Below are 11,418 nucleotides of genomic sequence, written 5' to 3'. Positions count from 1 at the left end.
ACGATGCATAAAATGTTAATCTTACAGTTAAAAAAAAATCATGGTTTTTGGTCATTTTATTAGTTAAAGGCAGCAGATCTCCTACATATTCTCATGTAAAACTTTGATTTACTAGTCAAAACTGCACTACATTGGAATGCTTACATATTGAACCGGAAATTGATTATATATCTATAAGTCAGTGGTTCTTAAGAAAAATTTCAAAGACTATACATATCCCGACGTAATATTTTGATCCCCTATTAAAGCCCCATCCTACCCCATTCCTGGGCCATGATTTGAAGGAAATTGAATATATCTGCATTTCCTGGGAATGCTTGCAAAAGAATGATGCTTAAACATGACCCTGCTGGTCTTGAGGAGACGATTTTATATATAAAAAATATATGGCCATGTAAAACTGCGATCCCCTATAGTGGCTCCACCCTATCCTTGGGGGCATTATTTGAATAATCTGAAATTTGTAATACCTGAGAATTTCGTGGACATTGATATTACTAATCAGTCCTGCTGGTCTTGGGAAGAATATTCCCATAAATTCCCGTATAAAACTTTGTTCCGCTGTTGTAGCCCCACCCTACCCGGTCATAATTTGAACAAACTTGAATGAAAACTTCTTCAGAATGCATATTGATATTGACTAATCATGGATCTGTTGTTCTTGAGAAGAATGTTCTTAAAAGATTTTTACTGTATATCCTCACGTAAAACTTGTATCCCCTATTGTAGCCCCATACTACTCCCAAGGGACATGATTTGAACAAACTTGAATCAGCAATATCTTTAAAGTCTTTAAAGGTTTTCCCTGTATATTCACATAAAACTTTGTTCGCAAGTTGTGGCCTACACCTATCCTTATTTAAACAAATGTGCATTGCACTACCTAAGGATGATTGTACATTAATAATCACTAATCATGACACTGTTGATTTTGAGAATAAGTTTTATATTTCTTATATATCCCAATCTTAGAATTTAATCCTCTATTGTAGCCCCACCATATCCCTGGAGGTTACGATGTGAAGAAGTTTGAATCTCCACTCACTAAGGGAACACACACGTTTTGTCATTTCTGATCCAGTGGTTCTTGAGAAGATTTTTAAAAGATGTCTTCTTAATTCTTAATTGGCTCCCCTTCGAAAAGGGTGTGCCCATTCGATACAACAATTTGCAAGAATGTTTTATGGTAAGTTTGGTTGAAATTGGCCCTGGTTCTGGAGAGGAAGTCGAAAACGTGTAAAGTTTACGGACAGACAGACAAACAAAAGGTGATCAGGAAAGTTTACTTGAGCTTATACATGTAGCCCTGGTTAGCTAAAAACCTTCTTAAGAACCAAAAAGATATAATTCTTTAAAATCGATATGCAATCATCTTCGTGAAGTAAAGATTCAAGTGGATCAGGTCAATACCTGGCCGCAACGAGACTGTGTGAATACATACAGGACCTGACCGCAACGAGACTGTGTGAATACATACAGGACCTGGCCGCAACGAGACTGTGTCAATACATACAGGACCTGGCCGCAACGAGACTGTGTCAATACATACAGGACCTGGCCGCAACGAGACTGTGTCAATACATACAGGACCTGACCGCAACGAGACTGTGTCAATACATACAGGACCTGGCCGCAACGAGACTGTGTCAATACATACAGGACCTGGCCGCAACGAGACTGTGTCAATACATACAGGACCTGACCGCAACGAGACTGTGTCAATACATACAGGACCTGACCGCAACGAGACTGTGTGAATACATACGATAGCTGTTCTATGGAAAGATACAATTTTCAGCAACAATCCTCAAGCAGTGTAGATTAAAAATTGTTTACGAGGTATGGGATCCACAATGGAGATTAAATATTCCAAAGGAGTATGTAACTCAGGTTAGCGATGTGGCCCATGGTCCGCGTGTTGATTTCTCTTTGGAATGTCTGGGCCAATTTCAACAAAATAGAGGACAAAGCACTCGGATAAAGGGTATAGATGATATAGTAAACGATATGTCCAAACATATAATAATAATACCATATTTATATAGCACCCTTTTCATACACTATGTACGCTCAAAGGTGCTGGTTAGCTAAAAACATATGACGAGGATGTAGTCACAACAAACGCACAAAGGAAAACTCTTTATCAAGACCAAAAAGGCTGTGTATAGCAAATTAATGTGTATCGTTTAATTTTAATAATGTCCATTGGAGGTCAAAAGAGGACTAATATATTATGAATAACAATAATGTTCTACAATTGGGCATGTTTCAATAATTTCTATAATTAAAAATGCCCTTTCCTTCCCCCTTTCGAAGTTTCAATGCGGATACAACCATTCCTAATCGTTTTAACATAGGAATGTTAATTATATCGTAGAGATTCTTTAAAAAATACAACAAGAGCAATGCATGGTATGTCAAAGTGATATTATTCTTGAGAGAGAGAGAGAGAGAGAGAGAGAGAGAGAGCAATGATATGACCATCAACTCAGCCATAAAATATCGTCGCCTTTTCGGAAACCGACCCTTCTTCGGGACAAAAAAAAAAAAGAAGCTACATGGAAATAATATTAAAAAGAAAATACAATAACTAGCACTGACACAATGTTTAACAGCTGACTACGTATACGTCTTTATCAAATGCGTGGACAACAAAAAGGTGAAACTAATGTCATACTGTATTTTTTTTAATTTCCTGGGTGAATGTAAATACAAAAATAACATTCACCAAGTTTTAAAAAAATACAGTATGACATTAGGAACAAACCAAAATACCTCCATTCAGTCGAGGGAACTAGTGTGCCAAGAATAGTTCACTTAGTTTTACTTTGAAATTATTTGTTCAAAAATCAACACAGCAAGGAAGCATTTAGTCGACCTCTCTTGATTTGTTATATAACCAAAGGATGAATAACTACGAACAGGAACGACGAGCAGGAAAACACTTTCCAACGACCAATCGCTGTACGTGTTACAAGTGTAAAAGCAACGAAATTGCAGATAAGGTAATTTTATACTAAGGACCGACACTTGTAAATTTTAAATCAGGTTCCATAATTCGTTACCAGGAAATTACACAGCCAGTTTTAATCAATTAAGACTGTAATAATTCATTCAACAATTCCAACAACAAACAAACTATCTGTCTGTATTAAATATTATAACAATTTAGTTTGCTAATACAACCTGTCATTAGATCAAAAGCTGTCTGACGCGTTTCATACCAATTGTTAGATGGTTCTATATACACCGATTTTGACTACGGATTACTCCGTTTACCTGATCAAGATAATAGAGCTCACTGCGGGTTTGACCGGTCGACAGGGGATGCTTTCTCCTCCTAGGCACCTGATCCAACATCTGGTATATCCAGGGGTCCGTGTTTGCCCAACTCTTACTTTTGTATTGCTTATAGGAGTTACTACTCGTATTGTGAGTTATATGTTATCTTCACCTTTTCATACACCTGTCTCTTAGATTCTTAGAATTGAAACATATGCGAGAGTTTTACAATACTTTAAATTGTCTGTATGAAATGAAAATTAATCAACATCCACATATCAACAGTTACATCACAGTGCTACATCCAACTTAACGGTTTCGATTTCGCCATCTTGGGCGACCTAATGAATTTGTGCCCATGCGAAAAATTATATCAGGTTACCCACCGCCACATGGTGGGGGTAGGAACCTTCAAATAATAAATGACCACTGTGTTACTGTCTAAATTCTACCCCATGGTGATAATTATTAACACGGGAATTCTTTATTTTCACCCCCACCCGCAAAATGCTTAATTGTCCCTTGGATGAATGAAAAACTGTAGAAGTTTACAATGAACTGGAGATGGGTGATATTTCCCGCCTCTCACATTAAACAGCTGTTTCGTTGCCCACCTATTAAGCGTATTCGTTTCCTGTTCTGACCATACACATAGCTCACAATTCCAAGTCAAATGTAACAGCCGACCACGATTTCCTAGGATCCGTTGTAAATTTGAGTCAAAACTGGTGATTGTAAAGTTTCCACACAAAGAACCTGATCAAATGATCCAGAAAGAACCTGATCAAATGATCTAGAAAGGCGTCTGCCCATTTCCCAATGGAAGTAACAATCATTCCCCAGTACAGAAATTCTTTCACTTGCAGAGTCTTCACTATCTGAATTTATCAGTTACAAAGACAAATCTATATACATGTATTTTTCCTCAACAATTTTTGTCTGGTGACCTGTTTACATTAGGACCTAATGCAAAATGGAAATACTACGTGTTACCTGATAAGGATGGAGTACAGTACCCGCAACGTTATTTTTGACATGATAAACGATAGAACACGATACACGCACGATAGGATAGGATACACGCACGATACGATAGGATACACGCACGATACGATAGGATACACGATGAACCTGATAAACGCAAAACCTGATAAACGATCTTCATGATAGACCTGATAAACGCAAAACACGATAAGCGATCTTCACGATAAACGGAAAACCTGATAGAAATGTTGTAAATTTAGAAGCAATTTAGACAGAACGAAATGTTGATACTTACAACATAATTACATTATGTTGATAATAATACTGAGGATTTCAATATTCATTATACACCTAAAATGTATAATTTCTTTAATACACGGTCGTACTTTAAAAAAAAAAAAATTTAATTCAATTTTTACGCTATCACAGCTACATGAAAAATCAAAAAACTAAACTATATACGGTTTTTAATTCATTATTTGATATCTATATGAATTTTCCCAGCCAGTAATTCTAAAATTATATTGTCACCTAATGTTTGATATACAATGTATACATTACAAAGGGAATTAACTAAATGTAATATAATGTAGTGATATCATGCTTCGGTAGCTCTCTTATTCTAATGTCTATTATCTTGAATGTGAAAAAAACCCAACAAGTAATATTTTGTGTGTAGCGCGGAGGGGTTATTTTGCATCAAGCTCTAAGTTCACCGGTCATTCAACAATTACAATTATTTTCATCATGACCGTTTTAAAAACAATCACTACACCAAATCTTCATACGTTAGATATTTCTACACTATGAGTGATAATTGATAGTCATAAGTAATTGGAACATATGTATTTGAATTGATATCTTAATAACAAAAAATAAATAAACTATGAAAAAAAAAACAACCAAAAAAAAAAAAAAAAAAAAAAAACCCGGATTTTTTTAAATTCACAACTTTAAACGCTTAAAAAATGTTGAGTTTAGTATGTAAAAAAAATTCATATAATCATCAAAACCGGCATCAATTTTCAGCATCTACCCGTACGACTATTAATACATGTACAAGTAAAAAAAAAAAAACAACAAAAAACAACGACTCGTGCCCAGTTGAGCAGACTTTTGGGAGATGCAACATCATTGCACCCTTTTAAACCTTAATCTTCTAAATGGTGAAATACAACGTCCCTGAGAATGTTTGCAGTCAAAACACGGGTGATACACAGACGCGCACAAGTTCAGTAGTTGGTATATAAATAGAATACAGGTGGTTAAAATTGGAAGAAAAAGAGCCTTTACTAAAATATATGTGATAAACAATGTAATTTACTGATTTTTCCTTTCAAATCAGAACTTCCTATTTCTCTGTTAGTGTTAATTACAAATAATTGTTTCTAGACAAACAAATGTTTATGAACTTCAGATGAAGGAGCTTTCAGATTTACTGTCCCCGGTTTGCTCGGCAAACCATTGCCTACTTTTCATACTACTTAGAATGAAATTGTGATAAATTTTCACCCTCTCTGGACAGACAAATAGCTCTTCTTCTGCCTTAAAATCAACAGTTTTATGTTCTCTTACAAATATACTGTCTTTTCATGATTCCTAGAAATAGCTTCTTTAACAAAACGAATAAAAAGCTTTCGAAAAGTATCGTACTTTTTCATTAGATTTAATATACAATCCCGATAGTTTCCGAAGCTACACGATAAAGGATTTTCACGATAAACGGGAAACCTGATACACGCAAAACACGATAGACCTGATAAACGCAAAACACGATATAAAACGGAAAACCTGATAAACGCAAAACACGATACGATAGGATACACGCACGATACGATAGGATATACGCACGATACGATAGGATACACGCACGATAGGAATGTCAAGAATAACGTTGCGGGTATGTACCCCCACCCTTTCTGTACTAATATATGTAGAATGTACAGGATTTACTGCTAAAATTCCTTGACGGTCGTCAGCCGGTGCCTTTTGGGGAGCTGGCGGTTCTGGTCCTCCGTTTACCAATGGTAATCGTCATACCTCTACATCTCATTTTTATTACTCACTGCATGCTTACACAAATTACATGTAATTTGAACTAAAACAAGTACTTTAATCATTAAAAATATTCATGAATGGACAATGAATGTTTAAAATCAAACTTGATAGTTCAACTTCATTGACTAGTTTATACATGTATGATATTTGGCACTCTGTATTATACCACACATTGTTTCAGAATCCCTAAAAACCATAAAATAATTACGCCATCGGAGGCATTTTGTTTCGAAAATATAATCAATCACGGTTAATCTTACTGTACGGGAAATCTTTTGATAAATTATTCTTTATTCAACAATACGTTTGACAAATTTCGCCGCTTCAAAATTTAAAACCGACCTTCTCGAATGGCAACAGAATGGAAAGGGTAAGCGAGTCTGCCGTGATTTTAGAATGATAGGTGAGATGCCTATACATTTTCGGAACATAATTCCGGATTATAAAACACCTTGATGAATATATCAACAAAATGAGTCAAACTAGATTGCTACAACATATACAATCAACAAATAACACTTATTTACTTTAATTCAATATTCCCTATAGAAGAGGGGGGAAAGCTTAGATAATGACACGTACTTACAGACAAGCTGAAATATATGCAATTGCATCGAAACATGAGGGGGTAATATGACCGGTGTACTACAAGAGAGACAGACAGGGAGGAAGCTTAATGGTGAATCGATTCGTAGCATACATGCGAGGATCCAAACCAATGATTAATTTACTGAACGCAGCACTTTGTCTTCGAAATCTGTGTCTTTACTTTTTTTATATATACATGTACGTATGCAACATTCTTCTGATTATTCTGCCACAACGATTGCATTCATAAAAATCAATATATGCACCCAGGGTGCATGAGCCGAGTTGCATGGGATACATTGTAAAGTCAGGAATGATATGGCATATTTATAATTGTGAAGAACTAATTTCAGTTTTAAACTTTTCGAGTTACATGTACTGTCCAGAAACCATATTTGTCTGAAGTTTTCAATCTATTTTCGGTCACTGTGACCTTGACCTTTGTTCTCCAAAATCAATAGGGGCCTTGCTTTGTTGGTATCCAACAATATATCCAAGTTTCATTTGATTCAAGTTAAAAAAAAATTGAATTATCCTCCGGAAACCAAATTTTTTAAAATTTTAAAATCTATTTTTGGTCACTGTGACCTTCACCTTTGACCTATTTTCTCAAAAATCAATAGGGGTCTTCCCTACCTGGTACATAACAATATCTTTAAGTATCATTTGATTCGGATTTAAACTTTCTGAGTTATCATCCAGAAACCAAATATTTCTGAAATTTTCATTCTATATTCGGTCACTGTGACCTTGACCTTTGACCTTTTTTCTCCAAAATCAATAGGGGTCTTTCTTACCTAGTACCCAACAATATATCAAAGTTTCATTTGATTCAAATTTAAACTTTTTGAGTTATCATCCGGAAACCAAATTTTTCTAAAATTTTCATTCTATTTTCGGTCACTGTTACCTTGACCTTAGACCATTTTTCTCCAAAATCAATAGGGGTCTTCCTTACCTGGTACCCAACAATATATCAAAGCTTCATTTGATTAGATTGTAAACTTTTCGAATTATCATCCGGAAACCAATTGTTGACGCCCAACCGCCCGCATCATCAAACCAATAGCCGAGTTCAACTTCGTTGCAACTCGACTAAAAATATGTGATGAAAGTACATCTTGTTACTTAAAGTATTTGATGCACTTTACAAGTCCACTACGACATTCTCCCACGAGAAGCTCCCCATCATCTGTCACAGAAAGTGCGCGTGGACAATTCAGATCTGGCAAAGTGATGTACAGCAAGAAAAACCCATCTTTGTCGATGACATGAATCTTATCAGCAAGGCAGTCGGCGATAAGTATATTGCAGAAACTGTCCGTAGTTAAAGATCCTCCGATTAAACTATCCTCTCTCGAGATTCCATGGTAGGAAAATCGATACTTTCCGCCCTCGTCCGTCACGACTATACCTTTTCGCCCCCAGTCCACTGCACAAACATCGCCATTTCCATTTTCGGCAACATACACTAGTTTTTTGTAGAGAGGACGATTTTTGAAATCGAATTGAATCTCCTGCATTTGCGTTCCATTGCGATTAAATCGAACAATCTTCATTGCTAACTCGTTTTGTTTCATGCAGACCAAAAAGTTGCCCGATCTTGTGCTTGCAATACCAGAAGCTGACCATCCCTTATAGCAAATCCCAAAATCAATCATGCATGTAGTTGAAATCTGATCTACCGGTACGTCTTCCATCATTTCCAATCGGTTGAATACGTAGTTGTTGAAGACCACTTTTCCCTTATACAAGGTCATGTACAAGCCACATTCGCTTTCAATTGGCTTGATGTCGAGGAGATTTCCGCAAAAATCGAACAGTTTCAACTTTGGAGTACTACCCCCCACCCAAACTCTGTTACCTCGCATATATACCAAGTCAAAAAGGCAGTTTTTGCTTAACCGCGGAGGAAATCTTGTATCTATGGTTGCTGTAAGCCTTGGCGGACTTACTATTCTTACAGGGTCATTGGTAGATTCTGTACAAGGCAGACAGACTTGATACTTCTCTGGTACATCAAGAACACCAAAATATCTCTTTAACTCTCCCTCAATCTTAAATCTTGATGTCATTGATGGAATGGTCGCATCTCGTATTTGCGGAGCACTGTGGAAACTGTTAACATCTCTCTCCATATCTAACAATTTTAATGCGTTTTCTGTCTTTTGTTTCGTGCTGATCTTACCCCTGAGTATTAGTAATTGTTTCAGTTTTTCGTGAAACTCTACTCTTTGCAATTCCAGCAAGTCTAGATGCTCCTTTTCTAGTTTTGTCAGTTCCTGAAGAAGTTTATTACCTTCCTTTTCTATTTCTTGTTTTAAAAGCAATATTCGATCTCTAATATCATCAGTAAGATTTTGATAGTTTTCTCTTATCGCTCCATTCCTCTCGATGACGTACTTAAGCATTCTTTTATAAGAAAATTCCAAAGATTCAAGTCTCTGATTTTCTCGCATGATGTCCTCAAGAAGCTCTGGTATCTTATCTGTAAGCTCTGATATCACGTGACTTTTGTGTTCGAAAGAGACACAAAGCAAACAAACAGGTATTCTACAAGGTTCGCAGAACGCTTCACAATCATGTCCAGAGTGTTGGGTACAATTGGTGGTCAAACCTTCGTCATCATCTGTGATATATTCAATGATGGCATGTCCATATATCGTTTTCAGTCGAGTGTGCACTGGTAAACAAGCCTCACAAAGACTTACCTTACACCGTTTACAGAAAAATTCAACCGGATTTTTACATTCACACTCCAAGACGTGTTGAGCTTGACAAGTGGTTGAGCTCATTGTCGATGGACTTGTAGAACCACTGAAATACATCAAAATATATTAAGCATTGTCAAAAACCAAAATGCAACAGTTTTGATAAATCTGTATCCATTCAACATAGCCACCTAAAAGTGATTGCACTCTACAATTCAGTAAGTCAAAATTGAATAAAATTTAGTGAGACAATTACATAAAAACCGCCAATTATTGGCAAAGGTAAGAGAAAAGAAAATTGACTTCGTCAACATACTTATCTTATGATATGCAAATTCAAACTTTCAACCGACGATTATTCTAGCTGCATCATAAAAGTTTCCGGTTTTCTTAATTTTACGATCATACTTTTTTTTTAATGTCAAATTGATCAATAGGAAGTATTACGCCAATGATATTCATAGACACACGAATTTCTAAAATTAGACTCTTACAAGGAAGAAATTGTTGTAGACCATTAAAAATCTGACGAATAATCTGTGGAGATATATTAACAAGAGGCCCAAAGGCCTTAATTGTCCTCTGATCATCTACATCAAATTATCAAGTCTTTCAATTTGGGGAAACTGTCAATTCCCCTAACTGCATGTATCTTATACAATGATACAAGGTCCGTGGAAATGGCCGATAACATACGATTTTAGATCGATAAAATTTTTTTTTAGCAGAAAATGATATTTATCACGTTTTTTATTTCTCTCTAAAGAAACTCATCATCAAGCCAGAAGATACACTGCCCCATGAGTGCCCCCTTTTGATCGGAAAAGTAACATAATGTGAAAAGTTTGGTTATCATCGCCATTTCGGTTCATGACCTACCCAGTGGTGAATATATTGATAAATTGTATTTCTGTTCCCTGCTTTAGTCAATTTCTAATTGATTTAAATCGACAGATCAGTGTTTCATATGTTTACCTACTTCACATGTTGAAAACTGTTTGTCGTCCATGTTGACAGTCTTCCAAAACATAATTTGTATTCAATCATGTCAATGGCTTAGGCTTATTTTGTGACAAATCATAATTTGTCTTCGATAGCATCCTCATTTTACTTGCATATCTATTTTTATTGTTCAGAGTGCATGTATAAACCCCAGCAGCGGTATTTTGTAGTCACTTTAAGTTGGGACTGAAGAATTCAAAGGAAAATTCGTTACCGAAATGTATCGAATTTTTCAAGAACTCTAATGCTGTGTAGTTCAGGGCAAGTCCCGGGCTGCTCATACAGTTTTATCTAGGGCATACACATAGTATCATCACGTGTTAGGCTTTCGGTCCCTAATTGAGTGACTTGGATAGAGGGTGAATTAGATAGTCCTGTTGGTGTTAAATGCATTTAGATTATATTCTGTCGTGATTTTAGTTCATATTTGGTAAGGCCACAGTTTTTTCTATAGAATCTCCTATATGCGGTGTTTGTTAATGTATGGATATTTTGATACATTTTTATAAGATATCCTGTTCTCTTTTCACCATTTCTTTGTGTTAATTAGATTATCATTCCAAAGAAAAAGTCTTATTTCCATTTAGCTACTCATTTTATAACAATTAACTCATTTATCTTTATTTTGAAAACTTTTCTTTTAAATCAATTCTACATAGATGTATTTCCTTTTGTTATGATAAATCTTTAATCAGTCTTTTATTCCTTGAACATAATTCAGGAAGCAATCTGAGCCTGTGTTATTACACCGGAACCTGGTTTATAGTCCTAGCACCTGTTCCTGACGAATTGT

At 35.8% G+C, this 11,418-nt stretch overlaps 1 protein-coding gene across 1 annotated transcript; it reads right to left on the bottom strand.

Annotated features, from left to right (window-relative positions):
- Positions 1 to 6,303: 6,303 nt before the first annotated feature.
- Positions 6,304 to 10,058, bottom strand: LOC125650336 (uncharacterized). Its single transcript, XM_048878533.2, has 2 exons — positions 9,940 to 10,058; positions 6,304 to 9,729 (listed from the first exon to the last, which is right to left on the bottom strand). The coding sequence occupies exon 2, from the start codon at positions 9,705 to 9,707 to the stop codon at positions 8,037 to 8,039; it is 1,671 nt and encodes a 556-aa protein (XP_048734490.2). The 5' UTR covers positions 9,708 to 9,729; positions 9,940 to 10,058; the 3' UTR covers positions 6,304 to 8,036.
- Positions 10,059 to 11,418: the final 1,360 nt, after the last annotated feature.

The sequence above is a fragment of the Ostrea edulis genome, chromosome 5 (genome assembly GCF_947568905.1).
Source record: "Ostrea edulis chromosome 5, xbOstEdul1.1, whole genome shotgun sequence".
In the NCBI taxonomy this organism is placed as follows: domain Eukaryota; kingdom Metazoa; phylum Mollusca; class Bivalvia; order Ostreida; family Ostreidae; genus Ostrea; species Ostrea edulis.
Note: the sequence above shows the minus strand (reverse complement) of the source record. Positions and strands in the feature narration are given on the sequence as shown.